The sequence below is a fragment of the Sebastes fasciatus genome, chromosome 1 (genome assembly GCF_043250625.1).
Source record: "Sebastes fasciatus isolate fSebFas1 chromosome 1, fSebFas1.pri, whole genome shotgun sequence".
Classification (NCBI taxonomy): domain Eukaryota; kingdom Metazoa; phylum Chordata; class Actinopteri; order Perciformes; family Sebastidae; genus Sebastes; species Sebastes fasciatus.
In genome coordinates, this window is record NC_133795.1 from 5,810,976 (window position 1) to 5,835,460 (window position 24,485).

Consider the following 24,485-nt stretch of genomic DNA (forward strand, 5'->3'; position numbering starts at 1 on the left):
AGTCGTTATGGTGACAACAGGACACACGTCAGTCGGGCTGTAAAAGGGTGGTCGAAGCTCACCGGGAAGAGAATGGACGCAGCTCCAGAGACGGATCGCTGGCTAGTTAGCTAGGTAGCTTGTCCTTCTCCGGAGCGGCGAGGAGTGAGGCAGAGGGACCGTTAGACCCAGTGCTACCACTGACCTCCAGCCCACTGCTCGGGTCATATTAAGTATGTTTTCGTTAGTGTATAAGCACCTGATAATAAGAATCATTGTAACCTTAGAATGAGCCATTTATATCTACACAGGGAGCGAGTCCTCTTCACGGAGTCTGCCATGTTGCATGAGTCGATAACGTCACTCGCTCCCGTCGCCGCCGCTATCTCTCTCTCTTGCTTCACCACTCACTTCCCGCGTATGTTTTCACACTCTACACACTGGCTCTGCTCCAAATGGCTCTAGAGAGGGCCATTTACGTTTTCGCGTCGGCCACCGTAGCTCTCCAACGCTTGGCACACGGGAGAGGCTTCAGTTGGTTGCAGCCTCGTCACCTCATCGCTAGATACCGACAGATTCTACACACTGGACTTTTAATGCCACACTGGTTACAGAAAATGAGCCAAACAAAGTGGTCACTCATCTGGCGATAGCAATGTGCTTTCCTACACTGTGACCAAGAGTGTATGGACAAAGCATTGAGTTGTTAAATTTGACTCATTTACGCTGGCTCTCTATGCTTTGTAACGTTACTACTCCACTGCTTGTTGAGTCGTTCCTGCAAAACCTCATCTCAGTGATTGCGCGACTTGCCGTAAGTCGGTTTAATTTATACGGAAGTTAACCGGTTGCAACGCTCGCAATGGCAACGGTATACATAAAAATGGCAGCCGCTCTGACCATCCTGCTACGTTGATTTGAATGAGAATGTCCGTTCTACTCCTATTCTATTTCTATGGGAATAATCGAAAGCTCCAAATCATTTTACATTGCTCTGGCTGATTTTTGCTTGGTTTCTCTGGGTGTTTTGCGGTGGTGGAAGAGCACTTGTGTGGCAGAGGAAAAAAATGTGACTCCTGAATATTGTCGCATTTGAAGGCTGTGCGTGTGTTTAATGTCTGTGTGCATCTGCTGTTTTATTGGGGGAGAATGTTTGACCCTGGGTTTACCAGTTTGTCTGAAACAGATTAATATTAGCATGCCTAAAACACATGAGGTAACATGAATGTTTCTTATATTTCTATTTATACTACAACGCTGAACTATGACAGGATGGTTTTGACAGCCCAGGGTTAATTCATTCTGAACTCTGAGTTAACCAGTCAAGCTCCATTCAGTTTGCCACCTGTCTAATGTGTTTCGTCTTGTGTGTTTTTTACAGATCCTACATAGATGTCAGCCAAATGGACTCACACCTCAGTAACCAAATGCACACTAACCCAGAGCCCGACGACCAGATTCAATGGCACGAAGACTCAAAACCGGGAACAATAGTCTAGTTGCCTGTCTGTCATTGTGCTGTACGAATTCTTTCACCTTGACAAGTTGTCATTGTGCCTTAGACTGCACTTACCTGTTTTCTTTCTGTACAAGAGGATCCAAAGAATGAAGGAACTTTAACTTCTGTGGGATTCAGCTTGTAAAGGAAATGAAGTCCTTTCATTTTCTCCTCTCTTGAATGCAATAGCCAAACTGACCCACAACCTTGTGATCATAACAAACTCCCCCCCCCTCCGAGGGAGCGTCTTCATGTCTGGATTGCGAGTGTTTGTGGTGATGGCACTTGTGCACTGAAACTATACCAGGACCTTGCTGTGGACTGCGTGGTATAGGCCAAAGGGAACGTGGACTTAACCCCTCCAGTGTTTTTCTGTCGAGATACAGAGGACGAGGACTGTCTCTGTGAGAGGATACTGAGCCGTAATGAACAACACTCTGCCACACATGTGTATGAACACTGTAACCATGAAGGATTGATAAGGACATTATGAAAAATGAAGGATTGAACTCATTAAAAATGAGTCACAAAGACGGCTACTTCCTGGGACATTCTGCAGTCACCAGATCCAGTTTTATTATAGCAGTATGGCTGCATTCACACAAGATCCGGCGGTGAGCCAAAAACGCCAGTGTGTAGTGCATTGGGCTGCGGCGGTGGGATCCGCAGGGGGTGACGAAGAAAAAATTTAGCAGTTTGCAATGAAAAAGTTGAAACTGGTCAACTTTTGGAGAAACGCAACCTGACGTCGCGCTGCGGTGGTTTCGGAACCGGCGATTCAGAGCTGTACAACCCAGACACGAGGGAACAAAATAAACGTTAATCATCGTACAGTCAATGAGCCATTAGTGACACTCCCACACCGCTGGTGATTCGCTACAATGTCTGTTCTGGCGTGAATGCAGCATAACTACCACAGTACTCTTGTTTGTCATTTACAAAGTATTCAACCTATCTCACCGTCAGTACTTACAATACAAATGAGTCAAATACTTGTCACCATTTGAGTATTACCGGAAGTCACCGACTTAAATATCACTGCCACATCTGATCAGTCACTGCAGGAAATCCAGTTTTTTGTTTTTTTTATTTTTATTTGAACATGGTTATTTCATCCATGCTGGAAATCATGGACTGGTGCTCACAATTTCTCTCATGAGAACGAAGCTGTATGTAAATGTTGTTATTGTAAATACACTGGTTCTCTGTCTTTTTTTAGAGCATTTTTTATGTATTTGAAAGGCATGTAATATATAGTAAAACAACTGTTGTTAAGCTGGTTCTTAGTAATTTGTATAATTGCATTTGTTTGAATTAAAAACAAAATCAGCATTTGAATCAGTTCAGTTTGTAGGTTATATATTTATTAACGGGGATATTATACAGACTTTGAAACTTCTTTAATCAAAAAAAGAAGGTCTCATCCATCCGAGTGCAGGAAAACAACAGGATTTAAACCCATTAAATGAGGTAATTGAACTCATCTGTTCAGTTAATGAAATGGGGGTTTGAAGAACAATGATCGTCTCCACTTAACAGAGGAAAATAACTAAATATCCTGAAGTCTCATTTACGTTTTATTGCTCTGAAGAACGGGGCTTTGTCACAGCGGCTCGGGATGGTGGTCTTGATCAACTGGAACACATTTCTCCGCATATAAATGGTCTGCGGTGCATTCAAGGAGGCAGATTATAGTTGGAAAGATAACTGTAGAGCACTGGCTACATCCCAGTTTCTTTTTCTTCTTTATTTTGAGCTTGTGAGATTGAATGCAGAGCTGCAATCAGTCATGATGAGAGCTAATTATGACTGCAGAGCTGTGTCGCTCTGCTGTATGTTCCCACCGCCTGCCGGGTTGCCAGGCTGGTTCTCTGTGTCCTTAAGCCGTAAACCGACCAAACCGGTCTTTAAACGCCGTCACACCCATTATGGGCTATAACCTGTTCTTCTGTCCTCCCTGTGAATGACAAGCTAGTGGTTATAGCACCGAAACCCTCCCATGTAGGCCTCCGTGTTATAGACGTCTGCTGTACACATGTAGATTAACTCTAACCCTTCACCTCCTTCCCCCAGCCGGGACACGTTTCCTACCTCTATCCTGCCTCCGCTTCCCTCTTTATGAAGGCCACGGCTGAGCAGCTTTACTTGCTCACATTGCCCTCTCGGTGTTTTGCTTCTTGAGCGAGCTCACGGGAGGTCTCAGACACTTCCAGCTCCTCGGCTTTACCCGAGGCAGTGCTGTGGCGGACAGGGTGGGGGGGGTGCTTTGTATCCAGCTGTCTCCCTCTGTCTATGCTGCTTCACACCAGCTGCAGCCAGACATCAGGCGAGGCTGCTCCAGCTGACACTCCAATACATAAACAATGGGCTCTTATGTACTTTCCCCACTCATCTAACACATTACAGACAAAACTCTAATATGGAGAGCAGGTTAGGGCTGGCTATCGACACTTTTTTGATCTTGAACCAAACTGTCTCAGTAACACTGCATCAAAAAAAGTACAGAAAGCTGTCTCCAAACGTCTGGTCACATTCGTAATCTTGTTTAATTATTCATTCAAAGATTGAAAGTATGAATTCGAAGTTGCTCTAATCAATATTTTTACACCAACAATGGATTAAATCATGTGTAATGTGAAAGGTGTCGCTCATAGTGACAAACAGAGAATCATTACCTGACTCTGTCTCCTCAGTTCCCCTCAGCTCTGAGCGTTTAGCTTCTTTCAGCTCATTGTTTTGATTTTACGGCTCGAAACCTTTTGGCTCCGTCTCACCGCTCTCATCAATCCCATTTTTAGCCGCAGCAGGAAGCTGTTTTGGACAATAAACCGAAACTAATAAACCGACTGTACGCTACCTGCACAGCACCAAACCAAAGACGGACCGTTGGCTTGTTAACATAGTAGCCTTAGCAGCTAAAGAGCCAGACTCCTCAGCTAGAAGAAGATTGAATATTGGACTTAAATTCATGAGGTTGACAGTAATATAACTAAATGAATACTAATGTTGTTGCTTGATGTCTGCTAACAATTTAGCCATAGCTTTATGACACAATATAATGTCAGTGTTGTATTTACAGCTTGTTCAGCTGTAAGTAGCAAAAATCACTGAATGCTGCTTTAAATTAAATTAAATCATTTTATTTAGGAAAAGTAATTATACAACTGCTTGTGTTTCAGCATTAGCATTTGAGACTAACAAAAAAGGAGATACTCCAAATAAATGTTTAACAAAAGAACATTTATTTAAAAAAATAAAGCAAATCAGACCAAATTAAAGGGTCAAATTAAGTAATGTAAGAATGGAGTTAATAATGGATTAGTTGTCAAACTAACCAACTATTTTATAATCGATTAATCAATTTGAGTATTTTTTAAAGGAAAAAAAATGTCAAAATTCTCTGAATCCAGCTTCTTAAATGTGAATATCTTCTGGTTTCTTTACTCCTCTATGACAGTAAACTGAATATCTTTGAGTTGTGGACAAAACAAGACATTTGAGGACGTCATCTTGGGCTTTGGGAAACACTGATCCACATTTTTTAACATTTTATAGACCAAACAACTAATCGATTAATCGGGAAAATAATCAACATATTCATCGACAATGAAAATAATCATTAGTTGCAGCCCTAGAGTGGATATCGGAAAGTCAGTAGTGTGTGATGTGCATGATGTGGGTGCAAGTGTTGGGAAAAAGGTGCATAAAAGCAAAACAGGAAACTAAAGAAACAACTAAACCAAACAGGTGAAAGGTGAAGCTGCAGCAGAGAGTCAGCCAGAGAGTAGCTGCCAGCTGCAACCAGACTCCATCCCCCTCAGGTGTTCTCTGTTGCTCTAACGATCTCCTGCAGAGAAAACACAGACAGGTAACAGTGGAATCCAATCCACAGGGGTCATCACAAAAGTAAGGTTTTGAAATAAGTATCATTTTGGTGTCGAATCAGCACTAGTATCACATATTATAAACCCACAGAGCAGATAGGTGTCAGACACGTCAACGCTGCCACAGGGCTCAGCCGAGCTCAGATTAAAGTGACTATAAATCATGTTAGGCTTCCCCAGGATCAGCACACTTACCTTGATCCAGGGAGTAATGGCTCTGAAGCGTTATGAAGGGTGAAGAGGGGGATTAGTTGACCGGTCACATGGGCTAATATGAATGACCTTGTATTGAGGAGGCAGTGAAAGCAGCGTGAGTTTATCACACTGGTTTCCAACCTGGGGGTCCCAACCCCCACTACGGGTCGCCAGAGCTTTACGGGGGGGTCGCGAGGCCTTATTGATTTTAAGGGGTGTAGGACAACGTTTTTTAAAAATACAGTTGGCCTACATCTTGGCATTTCATTAATTTCTGTAAAGAAAACTAAATGCAATTGTTGTTTTTAAATTTGTATTATTATTTTAAACATAAGGGCACAGTGAAGACCTGAACACAAGCTATAAATCACAGAGCCAAACAGCCTCGTCCTGCATTAGAAAAGTACGCAGTTAAAACAACCAAAGAGCTAATAGAACAACGGCCAAGCATCAGGGAGAAGACAACACTGAATTTATCAAAAAAGAAGCCTACACAATACTGAGAATTGTATTAAAAGTCCCTAAAAATAACAGGAAAACTCATCTCTGATGCAATATTTACAGGAAATAATCTGCTCAAAATTCATCCAAAAATCACTCGTTTTACACAAACTTCCTGCAGATATATAACATATATATATATATATATATATAACACTATCTGTTTATACCATGTTTATTTTATAGCTTATTTTGTAAACTGTACATTTTTTATTCTTATTTTATTCTAACGTTTATCTATTATACTGTTTGCCTCGCACCAATAAGCCAAAGAAAATTCCTCGTGTATACCCCTTACACCTGGCAATAAACACCTTTCTGATTCTGATTCTGATTCTGATATTGCGTTCACTATTTGGATTAATTGTACAGTTTATCAGTTGTTCTGTACTGTTATTATTATGCATTGAATATAATGTGAAATATCCATAAAATATGTCACTTAGTCAGGGGTTGTCAGTTTACTCTATGATAGAAAAGAGTCCCCAAAGGGAAAAGGTTAGGAACCAGTAGAGTATGGGACGGTTGAAGAGCTCACATACAGCAGACTGCGGAGGTCACAGCGGGTCATCATTAAACGTGTCACATGATCAGCTGTCCTGTAGGTCCAGGCAGACACATCTGCTGACTGAAGGGCTGTTTTGAGTTATGAGGCTCGCTAGCTAACCAGCCAAAAGCCTCTCAGGCAATCTGAGGGATGGTCGGGTTAACCCAGAGGCTGCATGATGACCCACAACATCAAGTATTTTATTATACTAGATGACTCCGCGTCCCACGCCTTGTTTGTGTGGTCGAAACTAAAAACAAGGAGGCAGATGTTGCAAGTCAAAAGCATGCACAGAGACATTACTGTTACTGTTACTCAGCAGCTAGCACAGAAACAGTACACAGGTTTGTTTTTGTGTCGCGTCCACTGATTTCTGTTGCTTCACTGAAGATTACGGTTGTTTCAAAATGAGTTGTTGATTGATGCAAAAACACCAACAATAAGTGTTGTTTTGTGTGTAGCCTCCTCTCCTGGAGAAAACACCAAAGACACACCTGTTGGGTGTGCAGCAGCAGCAGAAGTGTGCACGTGTTGGTAGGATCTTTAACAGCAGCTGCAGCTGAACAAGGGCCTCTGCTGTGCCCCGGGAGACATGACTTTACTTGAGTTTATTGCCACCAGTGTTTGGGTTCACGCCTCCAAGTTGCACAATATGGATGGAGACGAGGCGGAGTGGGAGAGGACATAAATCACTACTGTAGCACGGAGTGGGGAAAGCCTCGCAGCTCAAGTCAAAGTTTAGCTGGAGAGCCACCAGAATACTATTACACTTGAGTGTGCAGAGGTCGTCAGAGTTCAGTTAAAAAAAAAAACACGCATACCTTTACAGAGAAATGCAACTGCTTGAAATGGACTTGACAGCAAATGGTTAACACGGAGACTTTGTTTGAAAAGCCAGCACTCTGAAGTGATTACTTTTTTTTAATGCCCATCACTCTTATCTTCATGTTTCCCCGAGTCCCTTCCACGCCGCCACATAACCAAATAACAGAGCATTATGTTCCACACGGATTCTCGTTATCTGCAGTCAATTTCAAATGGAATCCAATAAAAAGCAGCTGACACAGCGAGTGACTCGGGGTTTGGAGGTGAATGACTGCAGATGAATCCACTCCGTCACTGTGCGGCGCTCAGCTCTCTCCACACTATAATCTACTGCAGACCATTGATTAGCACTGGGGGGGGGGTAAATGGAGGGGAGAGCGGAGTTAGCCAATCCATCAGCCGGGGGGTATTGTCAAGATTAAAGAGTTAGAGGTGCAGGAGGAATACTGATGGCCATAGGTTAAGACCCCGCACCCCTTTGAAGTCTTCATTTCAAATATTGACAGCGTGATCAGTGTTTGGAGTCACATGTATTTCAGAGCTCAAGACAAAGCAGTGTTTTCTCTTTTGATCTGTATGAACATAAGGTTGGTTGGTTTCTTTTCAAATGCATACTTGAGTAAACTTTTAAACCCTGTTCAGACCTGGTATTAACATGCGTCCTGAGTGATCAGATCACAAGTGGACAGCTCTAAGTACAGATGTGAATGCAGTCGTTGAGAGACGATCGCACCCTGGGTCACATATGACCACATTCTTTTAGCAGTGTGTACGTGAATGTGTCCCGGGCCACATTAAGGACCGCTTACTCCACTGACGTCCCGCTTGGAGCCACCAGGTCTCACTGAGCTGCTCATGTGAATAGACCGGCAGACGAAGTATATCTTATCTAGAGGCTACATAATCTACAGACTATCAGACTAAGCACAGGAAGTGCATTATTATCATACTGTCGGAGATGTGTCAATGTTTTTGTTCTGTTGTTTTGCACGGAGCTGACACCCGCCTGCTCTCTCTCATCCCCGGCTCTCTGAAGCCCTATACGCCGCTGTTGCCTGGCAAAGGCAGCAGTGCCGACGACACGGAGGTCCCCAGGGGCCGCCGGTACAATAACCTTATATTTAGATGTTAAAGGTCCCATATTGTGTTCATTTTCAGGTTCAAACTTGTATTTTGTGTTTCTGCTAGAACATGTTTACATGCTGCAATGTTCATAAAACACATTATTATCCTCATTCTGTCTGCCTGAATATACCTGTTTTTACCCTCCGTCTGAAACGCTCTGTTTTAGTGCATTTCAATGGAATTGCAACGGAATTGTGTTGCTAGGCAATAGCTTGGGTCCATGTTTACTTACTGTCAGCTGATGTTATTTACATACACTGCAACAGGAAATAAACTGGGACACATTTAGAATGTTTATGTTTAAAACCGTGTAATGTTCTAAATATTTTATATTTGTGACATCACAAATGGACAGAAATGTGGCTTGTTTCAAACGCGCAATTTCTGAATACAGGCTGTGTGTATTTCTCCATATATTGAGCGTTTTGATAGTTTAACAGGAATTATATAGCACTTAAACCTGCTTTATAATGTAAAAGACCTGAAAATCTCACTTTTTACAATATGGGACCTTTAATAAAATGTACCCAAATTCACGAATATGTAGGATATTACTACTGACATTCCTGTAATATTACATCACAACGTCTGCTGTATCAGCCATATGTTTACTACGTGTTTATTTGCATGTAGAGCGGGGAAGTGAGATCAGATCACAAGTGGTCACTCAAGAGACGCATGTTGAGACGCATTCTAATGCCAGGTGTGAACAGACGTACTTAAAGCTGTCCCACTCAAATCACATACTTTTTCTTTTTACTTTTAGTACATACTGCAGCTGCCCTTACAAAGTACGTACTGTTGCATGCAGTCTGCATACAATGTGGACATACTACTTCATCATAACATTGCACCTTTAACTTTGACCTTCTTGCTCATATATCCACTGTGCAGATGATTGTTGATCAGAATAGCCAGAAAAGCATGCCGGCTTGCATACTGCAAAGTGCGACCGGATGTTGTTGTAGGACATCCTGGTATTTTTGTCATACTATGTTCTGGGATATAGTAAATCTTTTTCTGGCATACTAAATAGTATGGTAGTATTGGTATTGGAACACAGTCTACGCGAGGAGACATTATTCAAAAACTTCAACAGTCCAGCCTTCAAAATACCTTGGCAGCGACGCGTGTCGAGTTTGCACTTTTTATTCTTTGTTACAAAGCAACACTTGCATCGCTTTCACAATTTTAGCTGAGCGTAACCTGGCAGACTGCTTCTGAGACTGATCAAACACAGATTTCATACCGAGGAAGAAGGAGTCTGCAGCTTTGCATAGTTCAAGAAAAGTGCCCTGACAAGTTCTGAGTGGAGTGACAGTCACCCTGAGATAAAGATGAAGCCCTTCAGATTACAAGCTTTCTTTTTCAAAACACCCACACGTGAGAACACACTGTATATTAAACAAACTTTAAGAGGTTTAGACTGAGACAAAAACTAAAAACATAATCCAAGAAAAAAAAAAAAGTCATGATCTTTGGCCAAAAGTGTGCATAAAGTCTAATCACTCCTTCAGTTTCCCCTCCAGAAAGCTCTGGATCTTTTGAAAGTTCTCCTCTTGCTGACCCAGAGCCTCCAGCAAAATGCCCATGGGCGACCTCTTCAGTCCGGCTCCTTCTATCTTGTTCTCCAGTTTGTTCTTCATGTTGCGGAGGCGAAAGGAAGCGTGTGCAAATATCACTGAAAAGCAGATGGGGGGGGGAGTGACTGTTAATGTTTTAAATGTTTGGCAAAAACAAGACTATAAACTTTAGTTTGAGTCAAACTATCAGAACATCATTCTTTGAGAATCCGACAGAGTTCAGTCCTAAACATGTTTTATTGATTTTAAAAGTGTTGCCTGAGGTTCATTTCACAATACTTCAAATGCAGTAATCATTACGCTCTAACTAGATATCTATTATGTCATAAAACACATTAAATCAGTTAATTAGTTGTATATTTGTTCACTTTTTGCCAAAAAATATATTGCAGTAACAGGTATACATATTACTTTTAAGTGCTTAAACGTCCAGAATCATCATCTTGAACTTACAAGCCAGAGGTAACGTGATAGCTGTCATAAACACCATGACGCTCCCCAGCATAGAGATTAAGAGGTAGCTGGCGACCATGACAGCGATGACGAACGCTGTGGGGTTTTGCCTCTTAAAGTTGCTGATGACAACTCTGTTCTCTCCGGCCCACACTGAACCCAGGAAGACGGCCGACACCACGGCCATGGCTGTGAACATCCCCAGAGGGTTCAGGAACCTGCAGGGCAGCAACACAACAAACACAAGAGAGAGCAGAGGGGTCAGATTAAAAACTGCTCTCATACAGATGGAGCACCAGACAGGATCCTTTGTGTGTGGTCACTGGCTCCATCTAGTGGTTAGATGTTGTTTGTACAACAACAAGACATCTAATACTAGTTTTAATGCTGACGGGACAAGACTACAGATGAATAGAGGAGGATTATTCAGTCAAAAATACCAAACAGTCTCTGGTTTAATGTCTCATATGTGAGGGTTTGCTGCTTTTCTTTGTCTCATCTGGTAGTATACTGAATATCTTTGGGTTTTGGACTGACGGTCATATGACATCGGGAAATTAAAGGTGCCACTTGGGCTGTGGGAAATTAAAGGTGCCACTTGGGCTGTGGGAAATTAAAGGTGCCACTTGGGCTGTGGGAAATTATATTTTCACAATTTTATGGACCAAATGATTAATCCATGAATCAAGAACATTATTGGCTTGGGTGGCTCTACAGGCAAATTTTATAAGACATGGCAACCATTTCTGATAACATGATAACACTAAAACTATGTAATTTTCTGTAACTGATTCTCATTCAAACCAAATTACAATATAGATTGTCTATAGACACCTGTGACTAATTTAATATATAACTCTACTTGTCTATGTGACTATATGTATATTGTGATCATTTTTGCTAATTCTTTATTTAAAATAATATTGTTAAAATATATGTTTTTATGTATTGTTATTATAACTTATTATTATTTTGTCCATATTGTGGTTTATGTGATAATTCTGCTCTTTATTTTATTTTTTTATTTATGTTTTAATTTTATGTTTTATTTGTTTTGAACAATTTGTCTTTGTTTTTCTTGAGGGGTATAAAAATGGACGACATGCACACTTCTGTATTTGCTATTTTACACTGAAAGGATTGCAAAGTTATGTTGTTGATGAAAAATAATTTTTATTAAAGGTTAGGTTTCGCCAATGAACAATGAACGTTAGTCTTTAGTTGCAGCCCTGAAAACCCCCAAAACCCTCTTTTTCAAAACATCAAAGTTAACAGCTGCAATAATTTAGTTGGGACACAAACAAATAACATGAACCATATATTGTAGGCAGTATATTTATTACTCCAAAAGTCATTTACATCAGAACGTAGATTTTAACCCTCATCACATGTACTGTTGTATTCTCCCTGGCTAGACACTTTGGATAAAACAGCTTTGTGTGATAAATCCAGCCTTGGCATGACGACGGTGATGTCATCAGGCAGAGTTCATGACCTCAGCGAGAGCGGCCGGCCGGTCTCACTAAGTTCAACTTACATTGGTGATCCTGGATAACAGGTGTCACAAAGCTGAAGAAAACTCAAAGGAAACCAGGCTTGATGACGGTGCATATGGTCAAAATGAAGCATCAATAAATCAGCTACAGTGTGTAGATATTCCTCCTTTATAAACAGCTGATCACAGCCTGCCACTAGGACACTGTTTTATGCATTTGGCATTATATTACTGAGTTTATAAAAACATTTTCTATTCAAAAAGTTGCCTCATAAACAAACACATCAAATACTTTTCAATTAGAATCCCTTACATATTTTTTTTAAAGGATTGTGACCAACATGCCCTGAGCGAGACACTTTACAGATGAAAAAAAGTGAACTTGCTAATGCCGTCTGGTGGACAAACTATGTAACAGCAACACTGCTTCTAAACTACCTCAAAAACATCTTTAGCATTTCTTGCAATTTCTTGTTACTTATCATCTCACATATTTGATAATATTTGTGATAAGCTAATATCAGCCAATATATCTGCCCAGCCAATTCATTAGTCGGGTCTACCTTTCACTTATTTCATTGTCTGTTTGTTTTTAAATGCTTTTATATTCATATATTCGTAATTGCTCCTTTAATACTTGCTTTGCTACCTGGAACGTTGTGTCTTTGTCTCATGTCTTTTCATTGCTTTGTTCTGGTTTATGTAAGTACGGCACATTGTAACTCTGTTTTTAAAAAAGTGCTATATACAGAAAATTAAATTGTAAATTTATTACTGACACTATGTAAAATTATACCTACTTGAACTCATGTTTTATACCCAGCGAGGGACATTAATTGTGCTGCAAGCATTTCCATTACAACATTGCCGTGCAATGCAAAGTCTTTCTGCTGGTTTGAAAGGATGACGTCACTCGAATCAGGACCAAAACCTCCAGCTGTCTTTGTAAACAAACAAAAAAAGAAGGTTTTAGCTTAGCTTTAGTCACCAGTCTTGCTTTGAGATACAGACCCCTTGTTGAAAAAACTCTAACTTGCACTGTGAAATGAGGAGCACGTTGGGAAATTTATAATCTTGAATGGTCTGAAACCTCTCCTGAACTTCTGCATTACAGTCTGATGCAACAAGGTTTAATTTCTAACCATACGGCTCCCACAACTATGTTTACTGCCTCCATATACAGCAGGTGGCAAACCTGGTATGTCTCTTTACATGTGACTTCATATTGATTAAAGTCACAAGTTGTGTTCCTTTGTGATTGTGTCGACACAGCAGAAAACAGATCCTTCTTCACTGGATAACCCCTTGAGACTATTACAAGCAGAAGACCCTACAGTTGTGTTAAATGGTGTGAAACCATGCTTCCTATGTTCTAGTTGTATAAAGAAGAACTGAGAAACCGTGAACACTTTTGGCAAATGAGGTCCATGCAAAATCATGTGGCTGAGCTGTTTACAAACAGGTTTCATGAAACAAGTAAACTGAAAGTGTCAAAGGTCATCTTCGTTGGTTTAGGGTCATGAGTCATTGAGAAAGGATCCAATACTGGATGACCTCCGTAATCACAGGGGTATAGCTACAGGGGCAGCTGGTTAAACTGCTGATTTCTCACAACTGTGCTATCTGCAGCGCAGCAGCTGACTAGACAAACGGCTTATGAGGCCTTCACGATTATAGCAACAATATGTCATCATACAGGTCAGCGGACAGACCATGACAGGGCAACACTATTTTTAGTAAGCTGGGTTTTAGTCGGAGTGCCAACGAAAGCCAAGATATTTTCTAGATGAGAGATTTAACCTCTTGTTCTCCAGGTCTGATTGAATCTACCTTATCAGATAATAAACTAGTTCAGTCAGACAGTCTGTAGTCTAGCTCAGTGATGGATTGATTTTGGTTGATGTACTGTATGAGTCAGGGCACAAACATTGGTCCATATCAGTCTCTACTTCCACATCATCATATAGGGGCCTCATGTCATCTTATTTGCTTTGATAACACTTTAATGTAAATAATGAATGAAAAGGTGTCACATTATATTCCTATATGAGGAACACAAACTGGTTAAAAGTTGCTGGCAATGTGAGAAAGAAGAGAGTTCACAGATACAGTACATAACAGTAACTGGAACAGTATCTCTCCATTCATTCTGATGGGAATACTTCCACATCCGAGTCTATGAGTCTCATGACAGGGCAACACTATTTTTAGTAAACTGGGCTTCAGTCGGAGTGCCAAACTTAAAGCCAAGATATTTCCTAGATGAGAGATTGAACCTCTTGGTCTCCAGGTCTTATTGAATCTACTTTATCAGATAATAGACTAGTTCAGTCAGGCAGTCTGTAGTCTAGCTCAGTGCTTGTACTTCAGGCCTATATGGATTGATTTTGGTTGATGTACTGTATGAGTCAGGGTCCAACATTGGTTCATATCAGTCTCTACTTCCATTATAAGGGCCTCATCATATAGGGGCCTCATGTCATCATATTTGCTTTGATAACACTTTTATGTAAATAATGAATGAAAAGGTGTCACATTATATTCCTATATGAGGAGCACAAACTGGTTAAAAGTTGCTGGCTTTGGTTCCAATGTTAGAAATCAAATCATAAAAGGTTTAATGTTGGATAAATACAAAGTCCCGTTAATATTTATGGTAAAAAAAGTTGTTGCTTGTTCTGTTTTTGTATGTTTTTGTATTTTGAAATTATATTCTATATGGTCCAACCACTAAAGAATCATATTTACCTCTGTACTCTGTGAATAGTATTAACTTGAACCTACAGGTCCTGTGTTGTGTGTTGGGTTGTGTCTTGTTGCTGTCGCTTTTGATGTTGTGGTCAATGTTGGTAAAGATTGTAATGTGATTATGTACTGAAATGTAGCCTAAAACAGTTCAAAGTGATTTAAAGGGACTGTTTGTAACTTTTTACATGTATAAATGTACCGGGTCGGGATCCCATGCGCGCTCGCGTGTGGCCAGAGTCTCTGCTCCTCTGCCTGCCTTCCTTCACTCACACAGCGCGCGTTCTCACTGTCTCGCTTCACCTCTAGACGGGTATGCGCGCTCACTCCACACTGCAAGAGAGTTAGTTTATCTCTGAGAATATCTAGTGAATGTGCAGAAATAAATGCTGCAGCTCCTCCAGACCAACAGAGGTTTCCCGTGTCTTGTGAAGTGACGGGGCTCCGCAGCGAGAAAAGTTATCGTCTCCGACCCGGTGTCTCACTGCGGGCGCAGTCGGGAGGCGATAACGTTTCTCCACCTGCTTCAGCCCCGGCACCGACCCGCTTTTCCTGCTTCAGCCTCCGGGGCTGAAGCAGGAAAAGCCAACACTAGGATCAGCATTGATTCATGGAGAGACCTCCGTCTTGTCAGCTAACATTACTGCCAAGCAGCTGAAATATAGAGTGATATTGTGGTTTTAGCTGACGTGTGTCGCCTCACTGTTTTGAGCGATGCTCGTTTATGACTATGTAGAGCGAGCAAAGCGCGAACCCGACGCTGACTTTCGTTGACTTAACGGCCACAGGTGTCGCTGTTAACAAGCATTTCTGAAAGTTACAAACAGTCCCTTTAATAATGAATGAAAAGGTGTCACATTGTATTCCTATACGAGGGACACACACTGGTTAAAAGTTGCTGGCAATGTGAGAAAGAAGAGAGTTCATACTGACATATAACAGTAACAGTATCTTTCCATTCAATCTGATGAGACAACTTCCACATCCGACTCTACATCCTGTTTTTGTACCTTCATGTTTAATCCTTTAATGTAGGCTGCGTCTCAGTTTACCCCAACAGAGCAACAATAACACAAGCAACCTGAAAAGTTACACAATTTAGCTGCTAAATAACAAGTAAACAAACAGAGATCAGCTGCTGTGTTCATATCAATAACTCACCCGACAACGAGGAAAACAGCGACGGCTAAAGCCAGATAGTTAGTCTGATAATACAGCAGGTTGCTGATAACTCTGTTGTTCCATTTGGCCAGATCTTTACTATCCGGTTTAGAGAACCTGTCCGAACCGGGGAAGAAGTCATCCCACAGTCTGAGAGGGGTCAGCTCCACTTTAGCCATCTGACTCCGGATCCGTTCACTGATCTGACAGACAGACAGCAGACAGACAGCTGAGTACCACATCAACCGGAAAGTCACCTAAAGACACAAACTCACGTTGTAGTGATGTGTCGATCACGAACGAGCCGGTTCAAAGAGCCGACTCTTTGAACCGGCTCTTTTAAATGAACGATTTTTTTTTATCAAAGAGACTGTTTGTAACTTTTTACACGTATAAATCTACCGGGTCGGTGTCCCATGCGCACTCGCGTGTGGCTACGCTGTTCAGACTCAGACTCCAACAACAAACTACAGGGAAGCACCAAAACCGCAAAGTTCTATCTAGTGAAGCCCATCTTGCAAAACAGTGTTGGCCGCGGTCGGAGGACACGGGGGAGGCCGTAATTTTTTATCTCCAGGGCCGGAGTCTCTGCTGTACTCTGCTCCTCTGCCTGCCTTCACTCACACAGCGCGCTCGTTCGCGTTGTCTCGCTCCACCTCAAGTGCATGTGCGCACACTACACACTGCAGAAGACGTCGTAGCTCTGAGAATATCTAGTGAATGTACAGTGGACGTTTGTACAGACATATATGCTGCAGCTCCTCCAGACCAACAGAGGTTTCCCGTGTCATGTGAAGTGACGGGGCTCCGCAGCGAGAAACGTTATCGTCTCCGACCGGGTGCCGGTGTCTCCCTGGGAAGCTCCATTAAAATAATAAGTTATATTACATTTATATTACAATTATAAAAGGAAATACTTTGTACAAGGGCATATTAAGAACATATACAGGCATATTAAGAACTTATATATTAAGAACATATACAGTTTATACAGTATACGATATATTTTTGTTTGAGAAGGTGTCGTATGAATTATCTATTTAAAAGTCTAATGGCCTGGGGGGGAAAACTGTTCCTCAGTCTGCTGGTGAGAGTCCTGGGGGTCCTGTATCTTCTACCAGTTTAAGTGATATATGTGCACCCATACTAATCATAGGTCAAAACTATAAAAAGGCAGAAGTGGTAAAACGAAGAGCCGTTTGGGAGCCAAAAGAGCCGACTCTTCTTGGTGAGCTGAGCCAATTAATCTGGATCACTAAAAAGAGCCGGAATTCCCATCACTACCACAAACCACAAATCTCGCGAGAAGTTATTGTCAGTCATTCTCTTAAGCCCCGCCCCCTGAGTCTGATGAAACCTCACGCTATTGGTCAGCTCACCCGCCCGTCAGAGAATCACTTCCTGTAGAGCTTCATGGCAGAGAGAGATCAGAGAGAGATCAGAGGGGTATAATGAAGTGATAACAGCTTTGTCTGGTCAGAACAGCTTCTATTTAAGTTGCAGGTGAGTTCTGTCTGTTGTTTGTTGGTGTGTTAATGTTGATGTCGTGTGCTGGTGATGTTTAAAACCCTGGTTTGTTAACACTGAGACAAGCATGAGTTCAATGACATGATGCTAACGTTAGCTTAGCTCCATAAACACCTCAAACAAACAGACACCTGACCACGTGTTTCTGTTGTTGTTTGTTTACAGATGTGGAGCAGACTGTTGAGTCCTCGTGTGATTGGTAGAACAGCTTTGTGTTGGAGGAGTCTGTTCACTATGAAGCTGAAGACCAGTGAGTTCCAGTCTCTGCTCTCTGATGGGCTCAATGGAATAGCAGGTGAGATGATGCAGACCTGACCTCTGACACACCTGACAGCTCTAGACTTGTTGTCTAACTTACAGACATGGCAGTACATGGAGTCAGTGTTTTACAGAGGAGAGAGATTTTAAATAAGACCTTTAAACATTTGAGAGGAAGCAGGAAAGTTCATTTCATTGATTAGTATTATTACTAAACCTTTATTTAACCAGGTAAGTCCCATTGAGATTTATTTTTCAAGAGAGCCCAGACCAAGACAGCAGCAATAGTGTTTCAAAAAAGATACACACAACCATTTAAAACATGTTAAAAAACCATAGTACAGTATTTCAGATAACATACACGGAAAGATTCAAAACACAAAACAAACATGCAGCATCATAGATTCAAGATTCAAGATTCACGCCTTTTGTCATTGTGTAGTACAACGAAATTAGATTGTGACAATCCCATAGGTGCTAATGAAAAGATAATACAATAAAAAAAGAGATAGTGCAATATAAAAGATAATACAATATAAAATATAATATGTATATTGATGAGATGACAGTTTTGCCAGATTATTGCACAAAGTGTCCGTCAGATAATTATATAATTATTGCACAGAGTGATAAGCATATGTTATTGCACATATCCGTAAGATGTGCCCCATATTTAATTTTTTCACCACTTACAGCGTATGTGTTGTTGCTGTAACTACACTTACAGTACAGAAATGTTTTAAGAGAATTAAAGATATGTTTGGGATTTTGTTAGAAACACTGTTTCTGTCCACCAGAGAGCACTGTGATGTTTATTTTAATCTCTACCCCTCCAGGTTTGATTCAACGAGTGAGATTGTTTGTGCCTCAAGACACACTTGTTTCTGAAAAGTTTCCCAACTCATTAAGTTAAGTGTGGGTTTTTGTTCTTTCCAGCGTTGTTTGAGAAGCACCAGTATGAGCTGAGGATAGCCGGGGGCGCCGTGCGAGACCTGCTGTCTGGGAAGCGGCCTGAAGACGTGGACTTTGCCACCACGGCCACTCCAGAGGAGATGAAGCACATGTTCCAAAAAGCTGGCATCAGGATGATCAACAACAAGGGAGAGAAGCACGGGACCATTACAGCGAGAGTAAGAGGCTGGTCTGTCTGAGCAGGCTGGATGCAGCTGTGTACTACTTTCACCTTCATCAATCATTGTTTGTGAAGCTGCTTTAAAGACTACTTAAACTATATACAAGCCGAGGCACGTTACTTTTGCAGAAGAATTGCTAAACTCAATCTCCAGAGAGAGTTATGCTAATTTAAGTTAAAGGAAGAGAAACAATGTATTGAAGCAAACTATTGGACAGTCTTGGGGGGACAAAGTCACGGATTAAATCGAGGGCTACAAATAAGGGCTGTCAATAGATTCAAATATTAATCGCATGATTGTCCATATTTAATCGGGATTAATTGTAAATTATTCACACATTTTTTTTATCTGTTCAGACACACACACATCACATTACTGTAATGCAGCCTTTAAAACCAGGAAAACACAACACTTATGCCATATTACAATATCCAAAATCTAAGACAGTATCTAGTTTCCCATCACAATATAAATATAATATCGATAAATTGCCCAGCCCTAATGGAAATTCATGTCAACTAATTTTTATTTTATTTTTATTAGGTTTTTTTAACCAGGCAATATTATTTCAATTTAGTTTTTTCTTAAAGGATATATTTTTTTATTTATTTTCAGTTTACTAAAAATATTTTTCACTGCTTATTTTCATTTTAGTTTACTATAATAACCCTGATAGAAAGGCACATTGACTCCAGAATGAGGGACTATGTACATGTCACTGAGGGTGTGCCTCTAGTCATCTGTGTTTTGTTTATTGGTCATCTTTCTTTCACAGCTACACAATGAGAACTTTGAGGTGACCACGTTGCGAGTGGACGTCGAGACAGATGGACGTCATGCAGAGGTGGAATTCACCACCGACTGGCAGAAAGACTCTGAGCGGAGAGACCTCACCATCAATTCCATGTTTTTAGGTATTGTGTATGGTGTTTGTGCTCCAGTGTATTAAATGACTTCTCTCTGTGTTCGCTTGTAGGTGCATTCAGGGAGAATTGTCTTATTTTATGACATTTATTACACAATGTGTCAGAATTCTTTATCGTGTTTTGTTGATGTTTTTCCTCTCACAGGGCTTGATGGCACATTATACGACTATTTCAAAGGATACGAGGACCTGCAGAACCGTGAAGTTCGGTTTGTCGGCAGTGCTGAACAAAGAATCCAAGAGGACTACTTGAGAATATTGCGCTATTTCAGGTGGGCTGCCTCATTTCACTTTCAACTTCATTTGAATAGAGAGCGAAAGAAGAAAATCATTTGTTTTGGCGTAAAGCTGCTTTGCCCTCAACCGTCTCATTTCCCTCCCCAGGTTCTACGGCAGGGTGGCCCTGGAGCCTGATGCTCACGAGCCTGAGACGCTGGCTGCTATCAGGGAGAACGGCCGAGGACTTGCAGCTATATCCGGAGAACGGATTTGGGTGGAACTAAAGAAGATGGTTGTCGGCAACCATGCTGCTCATCTGCTGGAGCTGATGTACAATCTGGAACTGGCCCAGTACATAGGTGAGAGAGGAAGCAGGCATAGGCAATGAAAGGATTTAAAAGTATGTTTTTCCTGTCATCTGAGGGGGAAAGAGAGGAAGGATAACATAGGACATAATATAACAATGGTCCTTAGCCAGATTCAAGCCAGGAACATCGTGGACATCCTCTTAAAACCCTATTTCTGAATGCCCACAAGTGAGAGTAGGTAGAGATAAAATAAAAAGTCCCAAATCCACAATTGTAGGTGTGTTTTGGTGTTGTCATGGTAACCTGATATGTCGTAAAGTGCTTTTCCATTTTTGTTTTATACCATTTTGAGTCCTTGTAGCCTCTCACACTCAAGCACTTACCTGGGGGTTCACGGCTTAGTGTGTGTGGGGGGGGGAGCTGAGATTGAGATTGGGCTGTTGTTTGCAGGATCAGTTGTGTTGAAGCTCAACAATCTGACAATTTGGAGCAGTTTCTAAATAAGGAAGCTCCTGAGATGGAGTGGATTCAAAGCCTCTTGACTTCTGTGGTACTGGGAACTCTGGTATTAGTCAGCAGAGGGCAGAGATGATTCATTTATTGATCTCTTCTCAGGCTATTTAGTAACCGCAGAATACTTTAGGCATGTAATTAACAATAGAATGTAGTGTTTTGTGTTCTTTGTCTTGCTTAGTTTCAGTTCTGCTCCTCATCCCTCCCGTCTCTGCTACTCCTCAGGTTTACCTCCAGGTGGCAATGTTGAGGAGATGAAGCGAGTGTGCCGGAACGCCAAAGACCACTCTCCCAAACCCATGACCATCCTGGCTGCTCTCTTCCGCCGTCCAGAGGAGGTGGAGAAGATGGACATCCGGCTGAAGGTGTCCAGGGAGGAGAAGACTCTGGCTCTGTTCCTGGTCAAACAAAGACGGGAGCTCCGCAAGAGCGGAGACGAGCCGGACAGCCTCAAACCCTTCACTGACTTTATCATTGACGTAAGTTTCAGCCTCCTGCAGTTATTAGATGGCAATTGTTCATGTGTTTTATAATAAGAAGGGGCAGGAGAGATGTTTAGTTTGGACACCAGAACTATGCGGCCATTGATTTCAGCCATCAGTATTCATAGTGTTTATACTGTATATCATCACGCAGTGAGAAATCCACCCTGAATCACTTAAACATTGTTTAAAACGACCTGCCTGCTAGATGAACTTCAGTCATAAAGTCATGCTTTGAACTAGAGCTGAAACAATCAGTGGATTTATTGAATAGGCGATCATAGGGCTGTCAACAAATATTCTAAATTTGAATATATATTCAAATAGTAAAAAAAAAAAAAATATTCAAATATGAAAATTAATATTCGATTGTGGGGGAATAAAAGCCGTGGCTGTCTGCCTCGCATACACTGAATGCACTCACGTTCATTAATTGGAAAATGAAATGTAACGTTAGGTCAAGCTGAGCTCTGCCGTAGAGAGAGTGACACCGTGTCCCAACAGCAAACGTTATGTTACGTCACGTAAACAAACCACGTACCTTTCAGCTGTGCTCGATATCAGATTGGAGACAAATTCACTTAAAAGACAGGTGAGTAGTACTTGGTATCTTCCGACGTTTGTACTTTTTAAACAGAAAACACACATTTAATATTGTGATATTTACTGGAAATGACTTACAATATAGCACAACAGCAAGTAGGAAACTTTCTGGCGATCTCCTTCCAGCCAGCTGTCACCTGATTTAGGTTTTTGTAGTGAAATGAGGAGGTATAGTATTGATAACTCCTCATTTCAACTTCACAAATCAGCCATTCCTCGGCTGATTTGCGGCGCTTTCAAAGGGAGCGACAGGAATAAGTAGTAGCAGAAAAGGACACGATGTCATGGATCTTAATGCGCAAAAATAGATATTCACATAGTTCGAACCTGTGGTTTTTTTGGAACGAATATTCAAACGTCATTTTTGGCCAATTTTGACAACTATCTCAATAATCAACTGCCAAAACTTCCCTGATTCCAGCTGTTATGTGAATATTTGCTTCTTTTGTATGTTTGTGTTTTGGACTGCTGGTCAGACGTCACCTTGGAAATGAAAATGTGATCAGCATTTCCCCAAAGGACACACAATTAATTGATTAATCAAGTCAATTAATCTGCATCTTAACCAACAATAAAAATAATTGTAGTTACAGCCCTACTGTGAATCGCACCCTTTAGCTCACTCCCTTGATTTTGCTTCAGTTCGAGTTTCAGTAAAACTCTGTTGAGTTAGACGAGGCAGGATGAGAGAGTACACCCAAAAGGAAGTGACACTACAGAATACCAAGATTCTGATCAAACCACACCCACACAGTCCTGATGAAGCAGATCAGTGTCTAAATGTTAAAATCTAAGTAAATAACACCGAACGTTACCCTTTTTATTGTTGCTTATTTAGTCATGGTTATTTAATGTTATAGAAAATGCTTTAAAATCTGAAACCAAACCTTTAATTCACACACATACTGTGTCTTTTCAGAGTCGGGAGCTGGATACTCAGAGTAAACTGTGTGAGCTGCTGAAGTATCAAGGTGAGGAGAAGCTGCTGGCGGAGCTCGTCAGGTGGTCCATCCCTCACTTCCCCGTCAGCGGTCACGATCTGAGGAGGATGGGGGTCACGTCAGGCAAAGAGATAGGAGCCACTTTACAGCAGCTCCGCGACATCTGGAAGAAAAGTCGTTATCAGATGGACAAAGATGAACTCCTCAGTTACGTAAAGTCTTAAATGAGGAGAAAAGTGGACCGCTATCGATTGAGCAGACTGCTGCTTATTGTTAATTAAGCACCCTACAGGAACTGAGTCATGCAGAGCCACTGATGAATGTAATTTCATTCTACATTAGCCCAGAGGCTGCTTTTGTTCTCCTGCATCGCCATGTAAGGACATCACACATAATAAACTCTCATCATCACAGCTGCCACCATATGAGAACACAAAGTACTAGACAATGACTGCTGATTTCTCTACAGGTGTTATTACAGAGCTCCATTCATATTTCTTCAATAACCAGCTGTTATACTGATGCTCAGTTACTTTTAGGGCTGTCAACAAATAATCTAAATTCAAATATATATTAGGATAGTTAAAAACAAAACAGATATTTGAATATGAAAATTGATAATGTGAACACAGCACACTGAATGCAGCGCATGGCGGGAGTCACTTTCATTGATAGAAAATTAAATTTAACGTAAGGTCAAACTGAACGAGGAATAATTCAACAACAACTGTAAAGAGGGCAGAGAATTCGGCCGCAGAGACAGAGCGACACTGTCCTGACGGCAAGCGTTAACGTCATACAAACAAACCACGTACCTCTCGGCTGTGTGCTCAAGATCAGACTGGTGAAGTAACCACTTAAAAGACGGGTTAGTAGTGCTTGCTATCTTCTGACAAACGTGTTAAATATTGTGATATTTACTGGAAATTAATACAATACAGTCAACAGCGAGTGGGAAACTTCCAGCGATCTCCAGCCAGCTGTCACCTTATTTAGGTTTTTGTAGTGAAATGAGGAGGTATCGTATAGATAACTCTTCATTTCAATTTCACGAATCAGTCGTCCACTGGGGGCTTTCATAGCGAGCGACATGAATAAATAGAAACGGAGCTTCTGACAAAAGTTCAGTTCAAAATGGCGTGCTGCGCAGTGCTGTGGCGCTCGCGGTGTCACGGACATAATGCGGAAAAACAGATATTCGAATAGTTCAAACCAATGCAGGTTTTTTTTTTTAGAAGGAGTATTCTAACCTTATTTGGGGCGATTTTGACAGCCCTATAGTTACTATAGAACATTTTTATTTCCATTGTTAAAACCACATTGAAAAGCAGATTGTTTTGTTTTTTCTCCTCAGTTTGACTGCAGTTGTGTTTTCTGTTTTCTGTAAGGAAAATATTCTATAAAAAGGTTCTACTTTTTATTTCAAAATTGGTGAGTGTTTTTTGTTACGTGCATGCACTGCAGAATACAAAGATTTTATATCTACTCCACTTCTATGTGTTTGGTGCTGTGAGAAACGTGTGTGGAGGTTGCTCCTCCCTCCTGCAGAGATGAGGAGATATAAAGCTCTGCTGTCCTTTACTAA

General features: G+C 41.2%; 3 protein-coding genes across 6 annotated transcripts in view; 2 read left to right on the forward strand and 1 right to left on the reverse strand.

Moving 5' to 3' along the window:
• frmd4ba (FERM domain containing 4Ba) overlaps positions 1-2,815 on the forward strand; it is a 62,435-nt gene extending 59,620 nt beyond the window's left edge. For all 4 annotated transcript variants that reach the window (XM_074650154.1, XM_074649912.1, XM_074650082.1 and 1 more), the window contains one exon: positions 1,361-2,815. In XM_074650154.1, the coding sequence (XP_074506255.1) occupies position 1,361 (1 nt within the window). In that variant the 3' untranslated portion in view covers positions 1,362-2,815. The remainder of the gene's footprint in view (positions 1-1,360) is intronic.
• A 6,872-nt stretch (positions 2,816-9,687) lies between these two features.
• On the reverse strand, positions 9,688-16,247 carry arl6ip5a (ADP-ribosylation factor-like 6 interacting protein 5a). Its single transcript, XM_074650632.1, has 3 exons — positions 15,992-16,247; positions 10,591-10,808; positions 9,688-10,235 (listed from the first exon to the last, which is right to left on the reverse strand). The coding sequence occupies exons 1-3, from the start codon at positions 16,231-16,233 to the stop codon at positions 10,060-10,062; spliced, it is 636 nt and encodes a 211-aa protein (XP_074506733.1). The 5' UTR covers positions 16,234-16,247; the 3' UTR covers positions 9,688-10,059.
• A 1,100-nt stretch (positions 16,248-17,347) lies between these two features.
• On the forward strand, positions 17,348-24,328 carry trnt1 (tRNA nucleotidyl transferase, CCA-adding, 1). Its single transcript, XM_074650395.1, has 8 exons — positions 17,348-17,494; positions 17,684-17,813; positions 18,713-18,906; positions 19,685-19,823; positions 19,980-20,106; positions 20,219-20,412; positions 21,100-21,353; positions 22,879-24,328. Exons 2-8 carry the CDS (start codon positions 17,684-17,686, stop codon positions 23,122-23,124), a joined length of 1,284 nt encoding a protein of 427 aa, XP_074506496.1. The 5' UTR covers positions 17,348-17,494; the 3' UTR covers positions 23,125-24,328.
• The last annotated feature ends 157 nt before the right edge of the window (positions 24,329-24,485 follow it).